Below are 27,212 nucleotides of genomic sequence, written 5' to 3'. Positions count from 1 at the left end.
TTACCTCCATGACTGCTCCATTGAATCAGGAGACATGCCGCTTTAATAATATTTCTACCAACAATAACGGAGATAGGTCAATAGTAACATTTTTAATATAGTTAATGATGGATTTATGCATCTGACTTCGTTCAGGCAGTCAGCGCCAAAGTCTCTTCCCTCTTTCCTGTTGTATCCTTACATATCAGTCGGGGGTTTGAAGTTGTCATCGCTTCTGAGACAGTCAATTAAAGATCTGAGCTCCCCGTCAGGTGGAGGCTGTTGAGAAAGATAAAACGACAAAGCTCAGATGTCGTTTTTCTCCAGCTCTTTTTTTGTGTGTGTCTGTGCTAATGTGTGTGCTCTGCTGAGTGTCCTTGTGTGTGTAAGTATAGGGTTTGTGCAGGGATGCAGGAATTATTCTTTTGAGTATGAGTGTGAATGGGAGTGTGTGCGTGGCCCAGCAGCGGCAGGTCCCTGGTCCAAACAGTGTCTGTCAATATGTGTGAAAAGCAGAAGCAGAAAAGTGTAATGAGTGAGCGGGGAGACGGAGAAAATGGGAATTCAGCTTAAAGGTGTGTTTATGTGTGTGCGCACATGAGGAAGTGGGATGGTGGAAAGGGTCATAAACAGTTTAGGGGGTAGCCAGAGGCACCAGGTGGTGGCTCTCTGGCAGTGGTGTTGCCCCCCTGGCCCCCCCCCATCCTCTTCCAAAGCCCTGCCACATGTGACACGTGTAACCAGCCAACCCACACTTGTCACAGAGGAAATGAATCTGTTTCTGTGCAAGACCCCTCTGAGCCCCACCAGAGCTCTCGCCACTGCCTCATTTCTCTCTGCCCCCTCCACCCTCCTCTCCACTCAACCACCTCACTCCTGCTGCTGAGAGTTGGTGCGTTTCTGCTCTAATGAAGACCTTGGAAGGAGAGGCCATTTCACACTTGATTCCCTCCAACACTCTTGATATGTTTCAGCATTTGGAGAAGGAGCACAGGCTTGTGCTGTTTGGTGTTTGGCTGCACCTCTGTTGTGGGAAACAGAGTGCAGAGAGCTTTATGTCAAAATGTGGAAATCAGAAGTTGTGTTTGGTTGATTTTAATATTAGAGGAAGGGGAACTGTGGCAGTCACTCAAGCTCTGGGTGTGTTTAATCAAATCCCACTCCGTGTGTGTTTGTAAATATGAACTTAAATGACGTGTTCTTGTAGACACCCGGGTTGTAAGCTGTGTTCCAAGAAGCTCCTGGGAAATTTGGCAACCACTGATTTGTAAGTCAATAGTTTGTTTACCTCTCCCCATGGGAAGATGAGGAATACTTTAGTGCTGCAGCAAATATGTATATCTGGTAGCACTAGCATAATTATAGTTTATTTATAGTCTAACATTCTATAACTTGGCAACAACTTGAAAGAAAAACACTTGAGGTCCTTTGACATTCATCAAAGTTCCACCGATCAAACTCTGCAAGCTGAGAATATCTTTCATGATCAAACACTTTGAGACCGAAAACCCTCACACAAGAGCTGGCAATTCAAACTCAATAAGTGTCTCAAAAACAAGTTGGATTTTTGTGAAGGAACTTGAAGAACATTGGTATTTGGTATTGGTGTTTGTGTAGCCATTGTCTTGCATCAAGATTTTAGTTTCATGTAAGTGTATAGAATTTATTTGGTGTCTCAGATCAGTTTCTATTTTTTTTCCTTTAAAGTTACAGAATATTTCTGAATCCAAGTCAACAGAGGGACAGAAATCTTTCACAAAATGATATCATCAGGTCAGTTTAGCTGAGTCGTTGTCCTGGAGCTTTCTGGGATTTCTCTTGCATGTTGGTTGGTTGTTCAGAAAGATGTAAATTTGACCTTCTGTAATTCCATTGCAATTGGTCAAACTCCATCTCCTGAGGAAGTCTTTGTGATGTGTTCAAAGACTGCAGAGGAGCTACTAAATGGACCCTGTGGTGAGGTTGTTTTGTCAACTACTGTTTCCAGGATTAAAAATGAACTTTATATGTTCTCTATATCCTTAAATGTTCAACTGTTCAGCCTTTGCTCCAGGAATGACAATGTCTGCCTGTTGGTCAGTTAGTTGACCACTTTGCTCCAGACTGAAATATGTCAACTATTGGATGGATTTTTTCAGGCATTCATGGTCCCCAAAGGACAAAGCCCAATAACTTTGGTGATCCCCTGACATTTCTAGTGCCACCTTTAAGGCTGACATTTGTGGTTCAGAGTAGGGTTGTGCTGATGGACGATGATCTCAGTGATCAATGAGCATCAGAGCGATCGCCAGTAGTAGCCTCAAAATGATATTTGTCCTGTTTTCCCATTAATGTATTAGCTTATTAGTATATACTGATAAATTGATATTATACTTAATGTGCCCTGCCATAGTGGCATGCACACACACTTACATTAGATCGCACAACTCTAGTTCAGAGTGAAATGTCTCAACAACAGCTGGATGGATCATAGTGAAATTCATGATCTCTTCAGCACCTGTGAAACAAATGACATTGCTCGGCTGCACTATATTTATTACTAAGTATCAAATGTTGGCATGCTAACACACTAAACTAAGATGGTAAACATGGTGAACTTTATACCTGCTAAACATCAACATGTCGGCATTTAGCTCAAAGCAGCACTGTGCCTGACATGCCTGGCTGTAGACTCTAAGTTTGTTTGCTCTGGTCCGATTCACTTGATGAGTTTGTAAACGTTTTCGCAGAGAGAAAAATTCAAGTGAACCAAAATGCATCACAACAAACCACGTGAGAACATTCACAATGCTTGTTGGTCAGATTGTCTGGTGGGGGCAGGAGTGTAAATACAAGGATGCTCCTGCATTCTGGACTGTGACATCCTATGCAACAAAGATTAGCGTCAGTAATGCCATTTCTTCATAGCTCTGATATGTATCTGGGCAATTTACCAACATACTATCCAACACCAGAACACCAAATTGGCTTTGGTGCATCGTCATAATGCTGTAGAGATTCTGGCTCTGTGAGGATGTGCTGCTTTAAGATGTTTGAGAAGGATGGAGCTATAGCTGAGGATGTATGGTGACATGTGAGTTCTCCTGCTAGCGGGATAGGATCGAGTTCAGAACTCTTTCACACCAAAAACAAAATGCTCCAGAGTTTGTTTGGGAGCGGACCAAGAACACCTCCTCAAGAGGGTCTTGTGCGATTACTGTTTTCACACCTGCCTAAACGAATCGCACCAAGGGGGAAAACTAATGGTTTAATTTAACGGGACTAAAAAGCGCAGGTGTGAAAGCTCCCTCAGTCTTGCTTTTACATTTCTGTTTTTCTCCTTTTATCTACATAGGAAGTGGAATTGTGTCGACTCAACAGCCAAGAGAAGTTAGGACTAACTCTGTGCTACAGGACAGATGAAGAGGAGGATGTGGCCATCTATGTCAGTGAGGTGAGTAGATGACTTGCAAGATGTGAGACTTCAAGTTGAAAGGGTTTACTTCCCTCATAGAGGATGTGAGTGTTGCTTCTTCCAACTTACTTTGCCATGAGGAAGCTTACTTAAGTTTTTCAGTCAAGAACTCTGTAAACATTGAATCATCTCTTTCATCTTTCCCCACTCTGCCTTGCTCCTGGAGACACTGCCAAAGAAATATGCATCATACATGTATCCTCCTCCTGCTAGGGTTTTTTTTCTTCAGTTAGGACTGCTATCTGAAAATATTAATACTCCTGGGAGGGGGGGGGGGGGGGGGGGGGGGGGGGGGGGGGGGTATATGCATATTCTACAGATTCTATATTTCAGTTCTTTTGAAGTCTCACATTTACATACCATGCACTGCTATTAAACCAGACAATCATCACAGCTAGATCAGAGTACCTGGGTAAAATGCCCAAACAACTGAAAACTAGATTTTTGAGACTAAATCAATTGTGACATTTAATATTCATTTTTCAGTTTATGATTTACTTTAATATTCATGTGAGCAAAGCAGGTTTCTCTACTGGGTGTAGTAATTTTAAAATTAAACTCTTTTATCAACCACAAATGACATTATTGAACAGTTTGGCAATGTTCTAACTGCATGATTACACTTTCAGCTGCCAACATGGAATGACTTCCAAGACAGAAAAAAACCACAACAATGATTTCAGGTTGTGTTGTACACCCAGTCCTTTCAGTACAGCAGACAGCAACAAGCAGGCTGCGAGATACACGTTACCTCTCGTGTTGGTAGCATAGAAAATACCATTCTCCATTCTCCTCAACTTTCTCGCCGATTCGTTTGAAGTTGACTAGGACCCTGCAAGGTGTTCGCTTTGAGAGCTGAGTGGAATATAAATCACTGAGGTCTGTGGCTCCTGGCAGCATCCTTATTTGTTCACTCTGCAAAAAAACATTGGGCTAAGAGGAGCGTGCTGCATTTAGATGAAGGGCCTGAATGTCACTGTATACAGGTTATTACATGCTCACATAACTTGATGTTATGTTGCATAAGCAGTGATAATACATCAGCGTGGAGTGAAGAACAATGCAAGGTCATTTTAAAACTAGCTGCATTTCCTAAATTTGTAATTGAATGGCAACATCGTTTCCACTCTGCATTGTTAAAATTCATTTCCCTTTGTTTTAATTGTCTGACACTGTACAGTGTTTTACCAATTCAGAAGAACAAGAGCACAAAAGGTACATTTCCTTTCTCCACTGGTACAAAGTTATGTCTATTCAGGGGCACAGGGGCTAGAGTCTGTCCTAGCATGCCTAGGGCAGGGTCCACCGTGCACAGGTGGCCAGTCCATACCAGAACTACGACAGGCACACTAATTCACAACAATGGGCTGTTTAGAGTTGACACTCTACCTACCACCTTTGTTTTCTCCACATCTGTTTTCTCACTATAGTTCAAAAACAATGAGAAGAGCAAACGCCACACAAAAAGGGCCAAAGCTGAGAGTTAAATCTTCTTGCTGTGTGGTAAAACTGTAACCACAGCCATTTTATCACTGACAATGGCATCTTTAACAATTTACAGATCCTTGTGTGTTTCCCTATATTTCAGTTTTGAGTTGTAGATTATTCAGGGTGCGGATGCTCTCCCCATAACTGCAGACAGATCACCTTCAGTTTCCCCTCCAGTCCTGCTACCCCCATTCCTGTCTTGTGACCTCCCTCCCAGTTTAATGAGTGGTCCTCTGTGTAGGAGTGGACCATCATGAAGATGGAGTGTCACAGCACCTCACCATCTCCAGAGATCCCACCTGATAGGAGAGAGTGAAATGAACGGCCCCAGACACCGATTGATTGGCCAATGAAAGAGTGTCCTGCCCCCTTGTTCACTAACATTAGTTATAGGAGGAGCAGATGCATCATGTATTGGGGTTGAGTTATAGGCTGTAGTTGCTATATGCAGAGGCTTGTGCTCTATCAACCTGCCAGGATTTCGCAACCAAGGTGCATACAATTGAGGGCTTCAATGATGAAGGTGATAACTCAGTTTTTCTCAGGGCTAAAATGGCTTTGAAAACTGACCAGGCAACCAGGGAAATCATTTGACATCTATGGTCTTTCCATGGCAGCACACCGAGTGTGTGTTGCTCACATTGTTAATGAAAGTCTAGACATGTCTAGCTGGGTGATGTCTTCATAATGAGTTGAAACATTTTTTCAGGCACTCCTAGATTCTCTTGAATTAGGATTGAAAGTGCATTAGAGGCATTATTTTGCTTCCTCTACTTTCACAGATCAGTCCAAACAGCATCGCTGCCAGAGATGGACGCATCCGAGAGGGGGATCGCATTTTACAGGTATAGTAGTTCACTCTCACTCGCTGGCCCCCTCTACACCGGCTCTCATTTGATTCTACATAAAAAGTCTCTTTTTATTTTGTCACACACAACCACTGTCTCCCAGCAGGAGAGCCCATTCATTTTTAATGGCAGCACATTAAAGGGGGAACTCGCCCCCGCTGTGACTGTTAGAGGGGGAGAAGTGCCCCCCCTGGCTGTATTAGTTACAGACTCAGCACCAATAGGGTTTTTTAAGAGTTCTGGTTCAGGATGGTGCTGTGCTGCAGCACATGGCCTCCTGTGGCACAGCTGAAAGGCTATGACTGTTATTGGCCCCTAGCTTCGTCCTCAGGCCAGAGATCTGGAGGAGTTCTGCACCTGACAAGGAGCAGCATTTGTTAGGCCTGTGGGCGAGATGGAGTCGCTCCTATGGGTTATGTGGGTGATTATTGTTTTTGTGGGGTTGAGTTAGAGCCCCCACTTTTTATGTTAAACTTACGCAAATGGGTTTGCATCAACCACTTGGAAGCAGTGAAACACATTGAAAATAACATCTGACACATTATCACCTCATTAAACTGTTATGACAAACCATTGCACATTTACACTTTCAGCAAAAAGACCAGCTTTGGTTGTTCTGTTTGGTCACCAGCTCCTGAGGGAAATATCTGGTTCTTAGGCGTGGTAGGTGTTTACTATGCCAATTAGTCATTTAATCCATTGTCAACATGAACTATGTAAGTGCAGCTTGAATATTGGTACAGGAAGAGATCATTGTGATGCCACAGACTGGTATTGTTCACTATTACGGGACACTGACAATGAATGGGCACTACAGTATAATAGGCAGATGAAGGGAATTTATGAAATAATAAACAGACTTGTTTTCGGTGCAGAAAATATGGGTTAGTGTGTACAGTGGTGCATTATGGGGGAGGAAAGAGGAATAAAGTCCAGTAAATACACTGCAAACAATTATTACATGTAGGGGGCAGATGCACATTATAAGCACTGTTGGTAGACACCGGTAGACAATTAGGCCGTGTATTGTGTGACTGATTTACAGCAGGAGAGGGGTTGTGTGTGTTTGTGAGGCAGGCCAGTACTCTGGCACCATTATCCACCAGTGACAGGGCCATTAGTCTGCCAGCGAAAAGATGGACGCCCCCTGTCAGTGGCCGGTTAATTGTACAGCTAGATGTATGTACACTGCCGGATACTTTGGTGAACACAACAGCTCAGACGGCCCGCGGCCACTGTCCCATTCATAATCTCTGCTGGGTCCCGCTTCTTATTAGAGAGCAGCACAGAGTGTTTACAATTTCCCCAGAAAAAAGGCATTATTGTGTGGGCCTCTTTTATTGTGGTATTTAGTTTTTTGTATTGGAGAGGATGAAGCTGGGCTCACTGTATGTGTTTGTCTCTTAAGTGTATACTTGGGATTGAATGTTGTAGTTGACAGTGAGTGTGGAAATCATGTTTGTCTGTCATCCTCAGATTAATGGCCAAGATGTACAAGACAGAGAAGAAGCAATGGCTGCACTCTCCAACGACGAGTGTAGGAACATCATACTGCTGGTTGCCAGGCCAGAGATGCAGGTCAGAAATGATCACACACTTACCTCACATGGACACATCTTTAAGCCAGTGGCTAAAAAAAATCTACTCTGGGCCTCAAATGAGCAAAAGAAATACACAGTTCGCAAATTACAGCCCTGAAGTTTTGTCATTTACAGTATATTTGCTCAGAGTAAACCTTAGTAGTCTGGGGTAGCCAACCCTCTCCCCTCCCCTCCCCACCACCACAACCACTCCTAGTGGAAGACACCGCAGAGACACCTCATCATGTTTTATTTTTATGTAGCTCCACTGTAATTGACTTCCAACACTAAGCCATAAAAGCTAATGGCATGCTAATGTGGAGTGAGTTCAGGCCCAAGGCCGATGGCGAATAAGCGGAAGGACTCTGCCGCAGTGCAGATGAGCCAGGAGTGATAGTGGACTCTTTGTAATTAAATGTGTCTCTAAGTAGTAAATCTGAAGTCTTCGGATATGGATCCCATTTGGCTTACATCAAGCAGACAAACAGATGATGGATGGTGTGGAGGAAAGAGGTCAAAGGTGGCGGTCTTATGTCCATTAAATTGTATTGGTTTGATTTTAAGATTAGAACGCATGTTTTAAAGATGAGGGGTGGTGTTTTGTTGGCTAAGAGCTAGCTAGTATTGTAAAATTATTGTAAAAACCATACTGGGTGTTTCTTTTTTTTTTCCAGAAAATCCCATTTGGAACACCCAACTGTTTACTTTGAGACACTGTGTCGCCACAAGCTTTAGACCTTGACAAATAACACTCACCCCTTGCTCTCCATATGCTTTCCTACTTCATTCACCCTTAGCTGGAGGAGGCCTGGCTGGATGATGAGCACAGTGAGTTCCTGGAGCAGCTGAAGATGGAAATGTTGGAGGAGCAGCAGAGAGAGGAGATGGAATTAGCTGCCTTACAGGAGGAGCAGGAGAATGAACAGGTCAGACAGCAACAAAGCACATGCTTTGTGTAACTGGATTAGTAAGTCAGTGTCAAAGCTTTGGGTTTAAGACTCTCTGGAAAATAATTTATTTTTATTTGCTCTGTTTAATAAGAATAACATCCCTGAAAACAAAAGTAAAAAACAATAGATTTTAGTAATCCTTTCCCCCCGACTGACAGACTGTAGTATCCACTGTGCTATGAACATCATACCATCACACTGACCAGTAATTGCTTTGACAGTGTTAGGTCAATTTTCTCAGTCAATATTAACCTTTTCCTTGAAATTACTACAGATTTAGCCGTTGGCAGAGATGGAATCAAAATCTTCATTGACTTTCCTCACAAAACTGAGTGAAAACAAGCTTTGCCCTTTGAAATATGAATACAAAATGATGATTATGAATATTTATGGCAGGGGACCGTTGAACCATTTAAATTCCAAACATTAGTAATCATAATTTAAAATTCTGTTTTGTTGGAAGGAGAGCATACAACAAAAATCCATATAAATGGGACTTCAAAGACATGGCAGAGAGGAAACAATCCCTGAAGTAACAGAGCTGTATAACAGAGTTACACACAGCAGCATATGTAATCCTTCAGGAGAATGCAGAATAGGGTTGCACCTCCTGAACTCTTAAATACTTGTGGTAACTTTTTTTGTTGTCTTTTTGTCCTCATTCCGTAATGAGGACAGTAAAACTGCACTACATCAATTTAAGTGTATTTTCTATATATTACCCTCTCTGTAAATGCTGTGTGTTTAATTAGCTAAAACATATTTACAAACATGTTTGCATACTACAGATAAACACATTATACATAATGCATGTTAATAATAAAAAAGTAATTAAGTACACATTACAGGTTTCCAGGAAGTGCCACACATTAATATGCTACTAAAAATACTCCTTACATGGATCATTAATAGTTAGTATTACATTTTGCATGTGCTGTGTATTTATATGAGTGTTTCAGGTTGGTTTTGTTTACCTTGTTCATTTCAGAGAGCAGATGATGATAAACCCACCTGCTCCACACTCCCTCATCATAAGGACAGTGTACTAACTATAAAAGACAGAATGGAAAGTTCAGAGCATAATGTCCTGGCACACATCCAGAGACGTCTGTCCCAGTGCCTGAGAGACAGTCGGGACACACACCGTACCACCGGCTCCATGCGGCTAGAGGACAAAGAGGATGAGGACGATGATGAGACTGAGGGTGACCGCTTCCAGCAGCTCTTGGAGCTGAAGTGTCAAATTCGTAACAGCGGTGAGTATGACCTGTTCTACAGCCGCCGCAGCACCATTGAGTGCAGCATGGGGGAGCAGGGCGGCGTACAGCACGAGCTGCGTATGCTCAATGAGGAGCTGCGCAGCATTGAGCTTGAATGTCAGAACATCATGCAGGCCCACAAGCTTCGTAAGGGCCAGCAGTCTCCCTCAACGGGCCACTCTGCACCCTCCACCAAAAACCAAAGCCTCCACCGTGGTGAGACCACAAGGGGTAAGCTGACAGACATTAATGAGAGGCTGGAGAAATCGGACAAAGACAGCTCCAGTGCCTATAACACAGCGGAGAGTTCACGCAGCACCCCTCTGGCAATGGACCGCTCCCCGGAGCACTCACTCCAGAGGATGGTTAGCCTCACCAACCAGAGGAATCTCTGCAGCAGTCTTGCCACTGGCCACTCTCTTAGCCTGAGCCCCATCCCAGCATGCCGTGCTCAAGTCCCAGGCAAGAGCAGTAGTCCTGACCACAGCAATCCTTCTGAGTCGGACCAGACACCTCAGGCTGAGGAGGAGAGCAAAGGGACCTTAATGCCACATGCTTGCCATATTCCTTACTTCTCTCCATCCCATAGCTCCCAGCATAGGCAGGCAAACATCCCAGCTCATGCCCGCCACTACCAGAGCTACATGCAGCTGATCCAGCAGCGCTCAGCTGTAGAATATGCTCAGAGCCAGCTCAGCCTGCTCAGTGTGTGCAAAGAGCCTCAGAGGCCCATTAATGAGCCTAAGATGGAATGGAAGGTCAAGATCCGCAGCGACGGCACACGCTACATCACTAAGAGGCCTGTGAGAGACAAGATCCTGAGGGAGCGAGCCCTAAAGATTAAAGAAGAGCGCAGCGGGGGAATGACCACAGATGACGATGCAATGAGTGAAATGAAGATGGGAAGGTACTGGAGTAAAGAGGAAAGAAAGCAGCACCTGGTAAGGGCAAAAGAACAGAGAAAAAGACGAGAGTTCATGCAGCGTAGTCGGCTGGAAAGCTTGAGGGAAAATCCTCAGAGCAGCAGTGAAGGTCGCAAGGAGGTCAGCATTATAGAGCTCAGTCACAAGAAGATGATGAAGAAACGCAACAAGAAGATCCTGGACAATTGGATGACCATCCAGGAGTTGATGACTCATGGTACTAAGGCCCCTGAGGGGGCCAAGGTGAACAATGCCTTCCTATCAGTCACTACTGTATAAAAAAAAAAAAAAACCCACACACATTCTACCCCATGCGGTATAATATACTTGCCTCGTTCAATGTGGCGTTTTTATGAGGACAATAGGAATATTTTTCACACTTTGTAACCCAAAAAGCATTTTGTAAAGAATTTATCAGTGGTGTCATGGCATTTTCTTCATGTTTTTCCAGTATTGTTTTTCACATCACTCTGCGGGAGAAGAAAAAAAAAAAAACTTTTTTCTATGAAATTATGACTATATAATTATTTTATTACTTCGCACTAAACATGTTTATCTTTTCAAGCTTTCCAAGTCTATTTTCATATTTATGTTGTAACCATATAACTCAAGATAGTTGTATGAACATCTTAAGAAAAGTATTTTCTTTCGTGTATTATGTACACTTGCCAATTGCAAAACACAATGAATCTGTGGGTCATATCTACTTATCCTTTAAAGCTGAAATCAATAAGTCTCAGTGTCAGGCTATCAGTGCGTAGACATGGCCTCGATGTCCAACAGTAAACCACACATATCACAAAATTATGATAGTTTGAATGTTTCTTTTTTGAAAAGTTAAAATAAATAGTAAATATCACACATTACAGTCCTGGTATTATATCACTTGCAACAGTAACAATGTGATTTTATCCCTAAAAACCAACTGAATTTCAAATAAATTGTAATTTAGGAATGGTGTTTCATTGGTCAAATGTTTTTATGCTCACAAATTAGGGTAATGCAATTATAAACTGTTTTTACATTTCAGCAACTACATTTTACTCTATTGTTAACTCTATTGTTAAACACAAAATATTGCTGCAACAAACGTGCTCCAATTGAATTAAAGATGACAGCGAGTTACTCTGTTGTTCTCCAGTGCTCTGAAAGGAAAAAAATCCCTTTGAAGCCTCAAAATGCCAGATCCGTTTGGGGGAAAATCCTAGAGGTTTTAGATGCTGATCATGAGCAAATGTTTTTGGTCAACAGGTAACTTTTGCTTATATTACTTTTATCCTCAACAGTTTTATGAAAGCATCTTTTAAAAGTTGGATACCTCATTTTACAGTGAAACTGTTCATGTGTTCCATGGTATTTGGCAACTTGAGCCACTTCCCCAACAAAGCTGCAAACAAGGAAACAGCCTGCTACTCTGACAGGACAATGGCAAAATATCTCATTGGACACACGGGACCCTGTGTAATTTTATTTAATTTCCTTTCCTTTTCTTTTTTTTGAGCTTTTCAAGGGTACAAAAGTCAAATATCCAAAAAGAGACCCTAGGTCCTGATTCATTGCCAGTGCTGCATCCTTGTTTGTCTGGGTACAAATATTTTATATTCCGTTTTTATTTGCGCTTAATATTTTCTACATATTCAACAACGGATGGACCTGCTCATAGCTTTTACAGACCGGTATTTTTACATAATTTTTACTCTCCACATCCACCTTTACTCAGCATAGCCTTAATAGCAAAAACTGAATCAAAGATACATTGGTGTTTCAACCTGATTTCATACACAAACAATAAATTCAGCATATCTGCGTGCAGCAGAGAGGTATTATTCAGCCTTATTCCTTCATTGTATAATTTGATTTTTTTTGCAGCTGGAAACATTCATAGATATTGTATAGTTGTTACTATATTATGTTTGCAGTCACAAACTGGTGTTAGGATGATTGCCACTGAGCAGGACTCAGAACACAGCATATTAGATCATGGAAAAGCTAAACTGGTGAAATTAATGGGTTGCAATTTATCAACAGACATTATAGTTCAGTTACATGTACAGTATACTAATTCCAAACGCCTCATTTTTAACTGAAATATTGTAAATTTAAATTTTAAACCAATCCCTGTATTTGTTTTGAGTAAATGTCTGATGGTCTAATTTCGAGTAATGCGTAGTTGGCACATTTGTAGCCGGGTAAAATGTGATAATGGTGAACTTTGCAAAAGAAATGATAATAAATTATTGTTTTTTGGTATAACATGGCAGTGAATTATGTTTTTATTGTTATTATTATTATTATTATTATTATTATTATTATTATTATTATTATTATTATTATTATTATTATTATGACATTGGTTGAAGAATCTATGTCTGCCTATACTTTGCAGCTTGTGCAAGGTACTGTGTCAGACAGATGGACCATAGCTGAGCATAAAACCAACATGATAATGAACTCAGCAAGGCTCCTGCACACTTTGTACTTACAGTTACTTCTTAGTTGTTTCACGCATTTATCTTTGAAATTTCACTTTTAAATTTCACATGCTTGGTGTGAACTGTGTGAAACAGCAACAATGTGTGCTGTTCTTTCAGGATGGTGCTGAGGGACAATGGATAAAGAAGAGAGGTGGGGAGTGTTAGCAAATGTTGTCATCTAAAAAAAATTAAAAAAAACAACAACAATGTAGCAAAAAAATAAATAAATAAATAAAAAAACTGCAGAAACATATAGCAAGTCATTCTGACCAGCCACCTCATATCTCCTCAAGAGAGACTCGCTTTTTTCTCCCCTCTGAGTTATTAAACATAAGGAGATTTCAATTAAAATCAACTTCCACACGGATGGCTTTGTGTTCATTAAAATGTACCAACCACTTAATCATTTCTTTGGCCCTGTCATATGCAAGGGAGAGCCACTGGGATCCTCTGGTCTCTGTATTATCTGAAGTCACTGTGATATAGTTGAAATTGGAGGGTCACAGATACAGTACCGCCTGAAGACTGTTCTCTACTTCGGTGTTTCCATTGAACTCAAAAGGAAATTGGTAAAATATAAAAAGGGTGAAGTCTTCCTGATATTATTATACATGTTTTCTTTTGGGTAGAAATGGGTACCCATCTGCATTATGTCTATGTTTTAGTTGCCAAGCACTCTGTCTCTTATTTTCACTAGTTTTCTTTTGTAAGTCTTTTAATAGTTTCCTATTTCCCAACACCTGATGTGTGCAAACTGAACTGTGAAGAAGTCCATCCAAGTCCTGACGAAACAAAAACACTATTGTACGGTCTGTGCATCACTATGGAAGCACTTCATAATGGCTTACTCTACTGAATGTACATACAGTACAGTTTTATAAAGCCATGGTATTGCATTCAGTGTAATTTTGAGGTTGTAATCCATGGTCAATGCCTTCCACTTCCATTATAGTCTGTTAAACTTGAAAAGCATTTCAACTTATACAACAAACTAACATCAAAGTTGGTATTGGAAAATAAACTCCCACCATCCCTCAAGCCCATTTGCTCTCCCCTCATTTGTTAATTCTCCCAGTTTGTATAGACAGAGACCATTAAAATGCCAATGAAAAGCCACAGAAGAAGAAGAGGTGAGGGTTGTACCAACCAATGCCAGAACTAGCCTGAGTGCTTGCTGGCTAATTAAGTTCATCCCTGAGCCCCAGAAAGACCCAGTCAGGTGTAATTAAAATCGAGCTGGTGATAGCCATGGCATTTGTCAGAGCTATCCAGCAGTTCAAATACCAGTACTGACAGAAATGTCAAACAGATAGCAGTGGCTCATCTCCTCTTCAGTGCTACACACACACACAACCATCACCTCTGTTATGAATGTTTGCTGATAACCTTTAGGATTCCCCAAACAGCAAAAACTACAAATTCTCTTTCATTATTCATCCAAGGAGTGCTCATATTTATTGACATACAGATCCACTTGACATGTGATGGTGCAATCTACCTCATAGTGCCCCCACTCCCTCCTAATCTCAGAGGCATGTGACAAACTGGTAATTGTCTCGGATCGTGAGTCTCTCGATGTCACTTTAGAAACTGATGGCAGCTTGGATCTTTGATATCATAACTGCTGTGTGTTGTAATTGGCCCTATCATGCCAGATGCAGTGGTGAGTATGCGGGTGCTACGGACAGACTGCTACTGCTGAGCCAGCTGTTCTCAATTTATATGCCTTAATCAAGCAGAAGACAATAGTGAGTATGCTGATAGGGGATAATGGTGCATGAAATCACTTAACACCTCTGAAATTCTTCACATACACAATGAGGTGTTTTGAATACAGTCTGCAGAAATGCTATGACATATGCCAATCTCAATGTCAGAGTTTTCTATTCATCCTGAGTGTCACCCAAACCACTATAAACTAAACCAGACATGTCAACCAAATGGTGACAATAGAGGAAAAATTACAAGGCTTTATCTCCAAGGGAATAAAAAAAAAAGTCTGCACAAAATTTCATGGCAATTAATTCGGTGCCGCAGTTTTCAGTCCATCAGTCTGGACCACAGTGGAGAGCCATCCAACTAACCAACAGTCCTACACTGCCATCCATACAACTGGGAAAAAGGACGATGTTAAAAAGCCAAACTGCTGGTGTGCTGTCTTGGGAGAGACCTTTTAACTATAATGTTAAACACAGTAATCGCTCAGTGGTGATATTTTTGCTCAGATTTTCTTTACATATACTATGAACTTTGGAGACTGACGCTGGATGCATGCCGATGACTTCGGACTACAGTGAGACCCCTCGTAGTGCAGCCCTAGAAAACATTCACCAATACCTACAGTAGTAGGGAGTGCAGAAAAACTGCATGTTCAGTTCTGAATAAATAAACAAGGTGGTTGTTTCACATTCAGTTAATTTCCAGCATCACAGCAGCATGCACACAACCTTGTTCATAGCCAAGTGTTTACAGCCAACTGTGAATAAATTACCAGTTATACAAGTTAATAGTTTTAGGGATTAGATGATAAGTCTAATATTCTGTTGTCTCACTATTGACTTCATTTCAGCTCTGTGTATTCAAACTCTCTGCTGGATATGTTTGAATGTCATTATTGGCAGAGATCTTTTATTGCTTCTCTGAACCATTTGTACTTTTTTTTCTTTCACACCCCTTGTTTTATGTGTCATTAGCTGTTTCATTTCACCCCAACCAAATGCATTAAGAGACCTATTAAGCAAAAACCTGTGAATATTTCAGAGCGTAATTAGAGCTCTAATTACAATTCATTATTCATAAAAGGGTGAACCAAACTGCAATACATACTGCAAAGGTCTCAAACACATGCTATTTGAATTGCAATTAGAAAATGTATAAAAACATAGTAATACCGTTAGCCCTAAACAGAGATTTGTTAGTATATTATTCATAGACACATATTGCAGATTTTATGAGATGGGTAATACTGGCTAGAAAAACATTCAGCTCACACTATTACTGAAATTATACAACTGGTTTGCCCCAATGTTGGCAAACAACCAAAAAAAATGTAGCCAGGCTTCAAACTACTTTTCCTTTACTTACAATAGCATAAAACATAGTAAATACCCATCACATATTGCAAATATTTTTTTAAAACTTCTGCCCAAATGATGCCTCCCAAGCTTCCGGGTGTTTTCACTAACCTTCAAGGTGGAAAGTGATTGACATGTGTGGTCGACATGCAAACTCTATGTTGTATACAAATTTAAAATGTAGCCCTTTGCACATTCATTCTCTCTATGAATTCCATTATCATTCCTGTAAAGTTTCTGTTCTTGTTGTTTCTTATTCATGAGCTCTGGGTCAGAGTCCGTATCCAATAGAAATTACTCGTACGATTCTGTCTGTGATTACCTCGCTGAGCTTGAGAATTAATAAATAATGTCTGACAGTCTCTGCATAGAGTCTGTTTCACATTTATTACACAATGTAAACATTGATCCCCTTCCCCCTTCCATGTTGCCTCAGTGTCAGCATATAGTTGCTGAGAAGGGAGCTCTTCCATTAGTCATGGTGAGCTCATCAGTTATTATTTCACATTCAATATGTCCTACACGATGTAGTCAAGTCATATCAATTTTTATTTGCACAACTCCAAATCACAACAGAAGTCATCTCAGGGCACTTTTCATATAGAGCTCTATCATACTGCATACAATGTTAATTACAGAGACCCAACAATTCCTACCATCAGCAAGCACTTGGTGACAGAGGCAGACACCTCAAGCATATTACTGTCATGAAGTAATTTCATAACTGGACTTGTCTTCACATTGATTTAATTGGCTCCTGGTGTGCTCCCTAATGAAATTTAGCATGTAGAATGTGCGGAAAACTCATATCTCTGCACTTCTGCCACTGTATGGGTTGATACAGTTCAGCATCAAGCGGAAAGAAATTCTACTTTCTCAGTTGCATTATGGGTAGCTGGACACCTACACTGTGAGTAATGAGAATCTTGCCAGGAGGCCTAGCTGGTCAGAGCTCAGCACCTTACTGCTTCCAGGCTTTGCCACAGGTGAGTCAAGCTGGGAATGATCCACAGAGCATCTGCAGAGAGCGAGCCAGTGAGTAATGACCTCACTATAATCTAGACAGAGCCTCTTCTGGATCACTGACACATTGCAAATACTTAAGATTTCAATCTCAATATCCCTCAGTCACATAACATGACAGCAGTAAACTACGTACAGCACACTGATTTTTACTACTTTCACTGTCACATTTAAAGAGAGTGTTATGCTCCTCTCTGCCGTAGCCCCACTTGATTTGAATGTTTTTGTGATAAAGAAGATTTTGTCATTGGGAAAGGCCATTATAGTCCAACATCACTTACTAGCTTCACAAATCTGTAAGTGATAGCCTTGTATGATTTTCTAATGTGGAAATGGTAATAGCCTAATTTCATCTGGTGCTTTCTTTAGAGATGAACTGGGGAAAATGGTGCATATCAAAGCTGAGTGGTGTCTCTTCTCAATTAACAACAGAAATGTTGTTCAGCAACCCAAAATATCCATTGTGTTTTAGTCATTAATGTACAAACCTTTCTCCTCCATTATCATGTGCATTTACTATTTTAGCATTTTTATTTCAGTTCCTTTGAAGTGCCATTGGTGACTACACAGGAAATGGCTGGTTTCAGCCCCTGTAGATGATAATCTGCATTGCCTTTGAAGTGAGGTGAACCAGGTGTGACCTGTCCAGGGTGCACCTTGCCCTCACCCACTGTCAGCTGGGATTGGCTCCAGCCCCCCCGCGACCCTGTATGGATAAGCGGTATAGATAATGGATGAATGGATGAACCAGGTGTGTCCAGTGGTGAAGTTGGTGAACAACGGAGAGGGATTAATCAAATGCAAAAGGGAGGCTGATCCAGTTGACTGCACAGCAGAGTCTTTTTCACAGTGACTGACCTTGAGGCTGGAGTGCACCATTATACTTTATTACAGGAGGTTGCAGAAGTCTGTGCAGGCTTTATGATTCATGGCTACTGATTTCATAGTGCTTTGCAGACCATTTGACAGTGCTGAGTTTTATAATGAAAGAAAAGACTATGATGTAGGAGTGGCCGCTGAGGATTACTGCTTTTGTTTCAAATTGCCTTTGGTGTTAAAAAGTAAAGTTAGACATGACTTTAGTTAGCTGAGTAACACCACCACCTTGCAGTGACAGAATGGGTCAGAACGCCATATCACAGCATTCTGCAATTATATCCCTGTGCTCTCCTGGCCCGTCTTTAATCTCTACAATCCAGCTATTAAGATATTCCCTGGTACATTTAAGAGGAGGTCACATTTAGAGGGACATCACAGACAGGCTGCTGTTAGTAGTTTTAATATCAAACTCTGCACTTATAATGCAGATTAAAAAGTACTACCCACTGGAAGCAACACACACCACAAAATGTCACAATGCTCCCAATATCAAATACATTATACATCACTGTCATCCTGATCCTCCATTTTTGAATATCCTATCTGCATGGCAAACTCATTGTTCTGTGAGTTGCACTTGGTTAATGAGAGTTGTCATTTGCATAATCATTCTACAATGTCGCTATGAAAATGTGTGAGCATTGTGAAAGGATTTTACGTTTTGTTTGTGTGTGAACAGTATAATTTTTGGGATTTAGAGTTTGCTTTTTTGGATGCAATATGTAAATCTCACTTTGAATCATTAGCCATTCGTAAATTCTTCTGCAGCGGTTCTGTTTTTGCTCAGAGAATAATTATCTAGGGTACCCTTGAGCTCAAAACTCCTCAGGTGTGCCCTCTGCTCTTTACGCACCTGGGGATATGAGCACGGAGAGAACAAAGACATCTCATAAAGTATGTAAAGTTATGAGCCTCCACTGCTGTGCTGCAGTGTAATCAATTAAAATTGCTTATGGAGAGCAGTATTAGTCATGTTTTAGGGAGAGTGGTGTGCATTATAAAGTTGGGTGTTTTCATTATCTTAAGTGCATGCGATTTTGTTTAGTACAGCAGTTTCAGGAAGCTGGAAACATCTATTATCTGCCAATATAAGCATGTGAAACGATAAGTCAGGCACTGATCAGCCATCTTTGGCTGGTAATTTGGTCTGTAACTGTGACTAATAGCCTAATTTCCTCACCAAATAAGAATGCAGTCATAGATAACAGTCTGTTGTCCTTGTATTATGTACAAGCCTCCTATTTAGATTGAGAGTCACTTTCATTACCACTCCATTCTTCAGTCTCACACTGAGTTCTGTTAGCTGCTCTCTATGATTAATTTTGCCCTAATCAGTAATTTTAGGAAACACAGAGTCTGCATTAGCCAGTGTACAGTTGACAGATACATGTTGTTGTAAAGATAAGATGCTTGTTAAATAGGTGATTTTGATCACACACAATGATGTGTCCTGGACAGTGCTGAGGCAGAAGAGCATCAGGGCAAATCAGAGGACGTTATCGCTGCAATAAGACGGACACTTAAAGAAAAGTGGAAGCTGAGTTCAGTTAACTCAAAATTGAGGCAGTCAGAACGATGACACCTGACATGAGCTAAATCAAGGCTGGCCGACATTTGTAACTTTATTAGCAATGCAGTATTATATAGCAGTATTTTCTCACAGTAAACAGACATTTAACTAAAGATTCTGATCATATGTGAAAAATAGGTGAACAGGAGCACAAGCATTGTGAAGCAGTGAGGCTGTCGACAAAGACTATCTGCTACTACTGCCTGATCTAATAAAGGACATTGATAGATACATAGAGTTTAATGTATTACAAGAAGTGATTCAGAACATATTAAACTGGTGACAGTAACTTTTGATACTCTGATACATTATGTCTGACTTTGGTACAGATGGTTATGTCACCGACGTCCACCCACAAAGACTGGCTCAACTCTCTCTTCAACCACACTAACAGCCTTTCACAAGAGCAACCCCAGACTAATTTGAATCATTTGACAAAATTTGACATGTGGGCAGAGATTCGGCCTGAAAGTATAATGGATTGCTAAGAAAGTAGAGCCTAGAATGTACTATAGATTGAGTATTGTGTTTTGCTTTATTGTGTACTGCCAGCATGTGTTTTTAAATACAAACATCTATACTGATAAACCTGGAAATGTCAAACTGCGCTACAATACATTGATTTAACCTCTGCTGTTGTCACTTATTGAACACAACACCTAAAGAACCAGGAGTAGACTATCAGCAGCATCATGCTGGGTTTTTAATGCAGCATCTTCAATGGTAAATTAATTTAATCTTATAAATCAGTAACCAGGCAGCTTGACTGCAACATTTTCAACAGATGTTGTGCTCATCATCAACAACATCATCCTATACTGTCTAGATAGATTTAGTTTTTAGTCCATGTCATGATCCACTGCCTTTGGCTGAGGTTAAACAGTCTGATGGCAGTGGGAACAAAGCATTTCCTGAACCACTCAGATGTCAGACACTTCAATAAATTACTTTAGCAACCCTCCTTTTATACCATTTGACCTTGCTTTTCTTTATATCTTTGTAAACTGATCAGTAATCAGTAAGAGATATTGTCACCAGCTGACTGAGACTGAGCTGGCAAGTCACACTTGAGGCACAGACATGTGCCTCAATGATACTTCCTGGTTAGACATATCTGTTTTCTTTTTAATGTTTTCTCTTCAGTGCCTGATTTGAAAATCACTGTCAAGATTTGCCTCTTAGTTTGCCCTTTTTAGTGTTTTTAGTATTTTAGCACAACCTGAGGTGAAGACAGGTTTTTGCAAGTTCACAATGTTTGAACTCGAACTGTGGGTGATTTAATTTCTTCCTCTTTGTAACAGTAGTTGGAGATCTGTTCTATATCTTGTTTGTTTGCTTTTTTCATAAAGATGAAAAGTGCTCTCTAGGGTTTTATGTCCATATCACAAAACACAATCTACTACTGTACTGGATACTAAAATTGGAGCGCTTTGTTGTTTTAACCAATATGAAACAATTTTATTACTTTTATGTTTTTTTCCTGGCACCATTCAGCATTGACATAACATAATGCTACTCACAGACAAAAGACAAGTGGGTTTACCACTGCAGCCTTTATGGCACAGACCGGCGTTGTTCACTATTTGACGTGAAATTATTTGATAAAATACTGCATACAGTATTGCAGGGTGCATATGAATGGTCGCCCTCTCCAATATTCCCTCTTATTCTCTTGCATGGTCCTCTATCTCTCCCTCACACATGCACATGCTCACCTCATATTACTATAAAAAGGTCTTGTAGGCATATTGTAAATTAGATTCCATTCAACAGTGGAAGCTGAATAGCTTGGCCAATATTTCTTTTGATGATCAGAAACACACAAGGACCTGATAGCCATTCAAGTGTGGTCATATTGTTGGACTAATGCATTGCATTAATTCTACCAATGATCCAAAGGCCTAATATTTCTTTCAACGAACATCCTGTTTAACTTTCTTCTTTGGCAGTTTCGTATGCAGTGCATACAAAGGATTTCAGCATATAAAGATACTGGTAATGGTTTTGGTCAGATAACATATTTAAGTTAATAGAAAAAGAGGAGAGGAGATATGAAATATAAATACAAGAAATGTGCAGATGTTTGCAGTTTATAGATCTACAATTCAAAAACGTTGGACCACTCGAGGTATAAATTGGTGCATCACAAGTTTTCCATGTCTTATGTTTGACATCAATACAGGTACAATGGGCTGTTGAGAGCAGATGCATAATTTTGATCAATCATAGAGGTTATTAAGTAGTACAATAGTTTGGGGTACAAATAGACTTTTCTCACCGTGGACATTTGAACTTTTCATATCATGAAAAGCACAGGTGTTTGTAATAACAGTAATAATAGCTTGGTTGCATCACAGTGACCAGTGAGTGGAACCTCTAAATGGTGCGTAACCATTGTACAATAACTCCAACCAGTCCTCCAACCTGAACAACCACATGGGTAGTTTTTTTTCAACCCTCTAATATGACCCATAGGAGTTTCTCCTGAAATAGCACCCCTACGGCAGCAGGCATACTGGACCTCGGTTGTCATGGTTACAATAATAGACATGGGGACTGTATGGAGAGCGGCGTACCTACCTTTGTCACCATGATTACTATAATAATGGTCATGGCTTGGTTAGATTCAGGCACTAAAATTACTTGGATAAGTTTAGGAAAACTGTTGTCATAGTTACAATAATAACAACGTGGACTGTCATGGATAATAGAAACAACATTAACTGCTATTTTCACCTGGGAATCAAACACTGCTCTCCTGTGTCATATTCCTGTGTTTTGTTGACCCATCCATACACCCCAACCTCACTCTATAAATTACGTTACTGCACTTTTCCCTTTGCACCTGTCATAATTACTATGGCTGCCAGATGTCGCCTAACAACAAAATGTGACTATGGGTCATAATAACCTGGTGCACAAAGGACCCGTGACAGTGTTTAAACAATTTTCATCAACCCCTGCCAGCCAATCAGAAATGATGATCTACAATGACCATGGACCAATATACCATAATTCCTTTTAATATCTGTGAGGAATAATACCCAACAAGTCGTCTGTGCCAGACCTGCAGATACCCCAGAAGTCCCAGGTTTACTCCCTATCATTTGCATTTACAAAATCTGATTAACTGTAAATTCTGCACCGCTGAGGCCCTGGTCTCATAGAGGGACTCTCTGCCAAAATCTATCTTTAGGACCATCGCTGAGCTCTGTTGTAAAGTTGTGCTAAAACACAAACTGCTTACCTTTTTCTGTGTGTCAAGTAACACACAGATGCTGAGATATACCATCATAGGAAAAACTACAAAAACTAGAAAATATTCACATTCAAAGAGGTTGGTACCAGTGGTACATGGTATATACATATACACACACATTATACACCATAATAATTCCTAAAGGGGGGAATGGATGCAACGCAGTAATAAAGGTGGCAACAAAAGCTATTAAACAGCACATTTCCTGCCAATTCTTGGAGCATCTTGGTTGGTGCAATAATGCTTCAAACTCTCTGCTATGCCACATCTTCAGTATTGCTGCATTGCTGAATGCATTATTGGGTTCATAGTGTGGTGAAATGAAATGCATTTGACAAATAGAAAGCAATGAATTCTATGTCCCATTGCAGCAACGCGAACACAACGGGTGATGAACAATTCTTGCAAAGCAGAATGACCTTCGGCTACAAAGATGCAGCCTGACATAACCGTGCATCACCACCCATCACTGGTTATTTACATTTGGCCTTGTGCTCAAATGCCAGGGATGCTATGTGACTGTAATGGCTTAGATTTCACCAGGACCTATCATAGGGAATTGCCACATCTGCAAAGAGGCAATTATTTGTCTGTGGTGACTGCTATGCTGGTTATGCAGGTACAGTATGTCAAATGCATGTCCTGTCCCATAAGGTGGGGAAAACAAACATGTTACCCTGCTCTGCCATGAAACCTTTTGGGCTTTGCTTAAACACATGCATTGTCTGTTTTAGAGGAGAGATAAAACAGGTCTGTGAGATGTCTATCAACAGCAACTTCCCCATCTTTTTTTGGGGGGGGGGGGGGCAGGCAATGGCTGCTGATGTGTCTGTCAGAAGTCAAAATCAACACTGAGCTAAAACTTGCAAATTAAATTCACCTGTCAATCTCCATGTGTTTGATCTTGTCTTGCTGACAGTCAACATCAAGATTCCTCACCAGAACACTGTTTGAAGACTCAGAATAGGGCATGTTAACTGTGTTCATGTTAGTCTGCCTTCAGCCAGTTGTAAATGGCAAAAAGCATTATACTTGTTTTGAAAGGATGCACCCAAATTTGCAATTGCCTCCAAACCTGTCTCTGAATTGTATGATAGCTTATTATACATTTCATAAAACGTCTTTATTAGCATAAAAGTCATTCCTGACCTCCGGTTGCTCCCTCCCATGTCTTCCTGTCTCCTCAGATGTTGCTGCCTTGCTTGATTCCTGGTGTCCTATTTAAATCAGAACAATAGCTTGAAGCAGTGAGGTTTACAAAAACAATACAACATGTTGTATCCTACATTAATCATTTCATTCTCTCTCTGTTTATGGTGCAGTCATAATATCTCAAATCATATGGTGAGAATGATAACCACTTTAATAACTTTGAATAATCAGACAATTTGCTGATATAAAGTTGAGATCCCTGCTTGTGGTCTTTGATGGAAGGCCATAAAATATTAATTTCACAACAGCTGTCTGGGGCTCTCTGTTATTTGACGTGGGCTGTAAGACTTCTAATAATCTTCCTGGGTTTTGTCTCATTTGTGCGTCCCCATCGAGGTGCCTGTAATCTCCTTTATTATTAATCTCACAGAGCAGAAATGTCATGCCGGCAGCCTCAGTGAACACTCGGCATCATTTAATTCTTGTTTACCAGTCTTCCTCTTTCGCCCCAGTGAAGCGGCCCGCCGCTGCCACAGCAGCACGCTTCCCCCTAAAGAATAGTCTTTTCATTCTGTCAGGAGACACAGAATTTGCATTGAGATCTATAGTCTTCTCCCTGCCACATGCCCCTCTTATCATTCCTCTAATGGATCACAACAGCCATTGTACCTTGCAACTGTGTGTGTGTGTGTGAGCGTGTGTGTGGGCTAGTGTGAGGCAACTGTTTGTGTGAAGATACCTTCAGAACCCCTTGAGGGAATTTTCGAAGCTGATTTTACCCTCTTGTTGCATGTCCTACTTCCTGCTCCCCCAGCTCTTTTCCAGATCCCCAGGCTCCTGCAGCTTTAATGTGACATCACAGGGTTGTGTACCTGGCTGGGACACCCAGTTGGAATGAATACAGAGGGATCTTGGCAGTTTGCCTGTGTTTTTTGTGTGATTTACCTGGGTATTGTGGATTGAGGCTGAGAAAAACTGCAGCAGAAGGTGACTGATGGAGATATACAGTTTAAACAAGCAATGCCATTCTGTGTGCTGCTGAATTTGAGCTGCGAATTAAAATTGATTCCGATATTTCCACATATTTTACAGGCACTGACTACCAAGATGTTTTTGTCAGTTGCATCTAATGTCTACAGTTATATTTAAAGCTACACTAATCAATATTAACAATTGCTCAAATGATTATGTAATGTTAAAGGGGTAGGGGGCAGACGAAGTGAGTGACAGACCCTGAAGTTCCCCTCAGCTCCAACCAAAGAGATTCAGTATCTTTCAGCTCACCATTTGAATTGTTTTGGTTAATTCCCACTGCCTGTACCCTGCCTCCTAAACACCACTATGTATCATCAGAGTGAGGTAACTGCCAAGTCCTGAGCACAAATCAGTTTATTTATTCAACTTCTACTGCATGTGCACACATCATCCCTCCCAACAAATTGTTCACCACTATTTGTCCTAAGATCAAGGAAACATCAGCTCATGTTGACCACAGTCACCACATTTACTTATTTGTTAAAATTTGGCTGGAGAAGAAACTACTGCCTCACGCTGCCAGACACATACAAGCTGTAGCTGTAGGTTTTGCCTAAATCATCTTTGGATGAAAGTATGACAACACAGGTGGTGGTGGTATGAACCCAGATTTAGGATTAAGACAGCAAGGCTGCTTGGAGGTCCTGCAGGGGCTGGAATCTGAGGTTGAGTGTGTCTCTGAGGGTACATATGTGTACCACAGAGGCCTTGGCAAACCAGCAGGTCTATATATTAGCACTCACCAGCTGTTCTTTCTTATATGCCAACTCCTCCTTTGTTTGCTGACAGGCTCCTAAGCAGCTGCATGTGGGATGGAGAAAAGTACCTGTCAGAATTATACATGGGGCCTCGGCAGCTCCACAAAAAACCTCACAACAGATGGAGAATGCTGTAAAATGTGGCCTGTGTGTATTATTTTGAAATGCATTCTGCACACACAGCATTGGCACATGCCACACAGTTTTGGGAAATGATCTGCACAGTGGGCCAATGTGATAATGGACATGAGGTTGCTCTTTACCTTTCTGATTCTACTGTGAGCCATCAGCTCCCCCACATTACTTTATTTCAATAGCATGCCTACAGTACTGGAGATAACATGTTCAACAAACTTCACTGTCTTTTCTTCCTGAGCTCAAAAGTGTGACATCACTCTTGCCCCAACAAGTTTGATTTTCTCATTCTGCATCTCTGAAATGTTGTGATATGTGCAAAAAAAGTGTCAAAAATATGTTTTCACAATGTCATTCTTTCAGCTCATGTTTCTTTTTGTGTGTTTCTTTTTTTCAGTTTGTTACTGAAGTTATTGTAAGTCCTGCACATTACATCAGGTGACCCAGACAAAGAGAGCTGACCCACACACTCTCCAATCATGTTTATTTCCTCTACATTTCATTTGTAATTATTAAATTATTCTTCTGCCTACATTGTTATATGCTAATGTTTACAACCTGTGCAGCTACACACTGTTATTATTTATGCTGCTTATGCCCACCTCCATATACATCTGTTTGTGGCTGTGTTCATTTCTCCCTCTACCACCAGCCTCCAGTCTCCTCGTGTCTGGTTTCTTATTAATCATAGCATCGCTGCTGTATGTATATTCCATATCTCAATGACATGTGACTGCAGGGTTTGGGTCTGAAAACCTCTGGGGAATTCAATCATAGTCTTCACTTTGAGTGAATGGCTGCTTGGTTTAATATTGGGAGCAATACAGAGAACAGAACCTGTACCATCAAATTAAATAGGATTAGCATTCATACTACTGAGAGGGATGTTCCTGACTGACAGTTTCTTTTAATTTGGCTCAGTGTTGAGAAATCTGTCAAATATGCAGATTAGGCTTGAAATATGAATCAAACTAAATTGGTCATTTGTGCACTTTATTCTGTAATTTGTTGAAACTAATTTTTAAACACATACCCACCATTTAATAAAATGTTTTTGAAGCATCGTCTTGATTTATATGACATGTTTAAAAATAATTTCAACCACTTGTCAGTAGTTGAATTTTCTGCATTTCGTTAATTAATTGTGTTTATAATTAGCCTGCTATTGTGTTGAATATGTGCATAATAAAATCAGGCTTTTGAAAAGATATAATGAATTGAGATTTGTTAATCAAGCATTACTTCAGGTAAAAAGCTCAGGGGAGGAGTTATTAAGGCATTGCCTGCTGACAAGGCTTGTGATGTAAACTGCTACTGTCAGTACGACAGTACACAAGGATAATCAGTGCTCTTATCAATATGCAGATCTGAG

The 27,212-nt window shown here is 40.7% G+C and overlaps 1 protein-coding gene and 1 long non-coding RNA gene across 4 annotated transcripts in view; one reads left to right on the top strand and one right to left on the bottom strand.

Annotated features, from left to right (window-relative positions):
* The window catches only part of LOC139630549 (PDZ domain-containing RING finger protein 4-like), a 119,248-nt gene extending 106,502 nt beyond the window's left edge, over nt 1–12,746 (top strand). For both annotated transcript variants that reach the window (XM_071494116.1, XM_071494124.1), the window contains 5 exons: nt 3,314–3,412; nt 5,704–5,766; nt 7,246–7,347; nt 8,147–8,275; nt 9,288–12,746. In XM_071494116.1, the coding sequence (XP_071350217.1) occupies nt 3,314–3,412; nt 5,704–5,766; nt 7,246–7,347; nt 8,147–8,275; nt 9,288–10,760 (1,866 nt within the window). In that variant the 3' untranslated portion in view covers nt 10,761–12,746. The remainder of the gene's footprint in view (nt 1–3,313; nt 3,413–5,703; nt 5,767–7,245; nt 7,348–8,146; nt 8,276–9,287) is intronic.
* Nucleotides 3,789–27,212, bottom strand: part of LOC139630568 (uncharacterized) — a 29,577-nt gene continuing 6,153 nt past the window's right edge. Inside the window, exons 2-5 of one of the 2 annotated variants that reach the window (XR_011693178.1) lie at nt 25,691–25,748; nt 23,910–23,977; nt 8,106–8,194; nt 3,789–4,348 (exon numbers count right to left, since the gene is read on the bottom strand). This is a non-coding gene — a long non-coding RNA (uncharacterized lncRNA). Of the gene's footprint in view, nt 4,349–8,105; nt 8,195–16,264; nt 17,759–23,909; nt 23,978–25,690; nt 25,749–27,212 lie in introns of those variants that run through there. The other variant, XR_011693179.1, reaches the window with a different exon arrangement.

This window comes from Trachinotus anak, unplaced genomic scaffold, assembly GCF_046630095.1.
Source record: "Trachinotus anak isolate AG129_WGS33_773 ecotype Australia unplaced genomic scaffold, CSIRO_AGI_Tana_v1 ptg000002l, whole genome shotgun sequence".
In the NCBI taxonomy this organism is placed as follows: Eukaryota; Metazoa; Chordata; class Actinopteri; order Carangiformes; family Carangidae; genus Trachinotus; species Trachinotus anak.
Note: the sequence above shows the minus strand (reverse complement) of the source record. Positions and strands in the feature narration are given on the sequence as shown.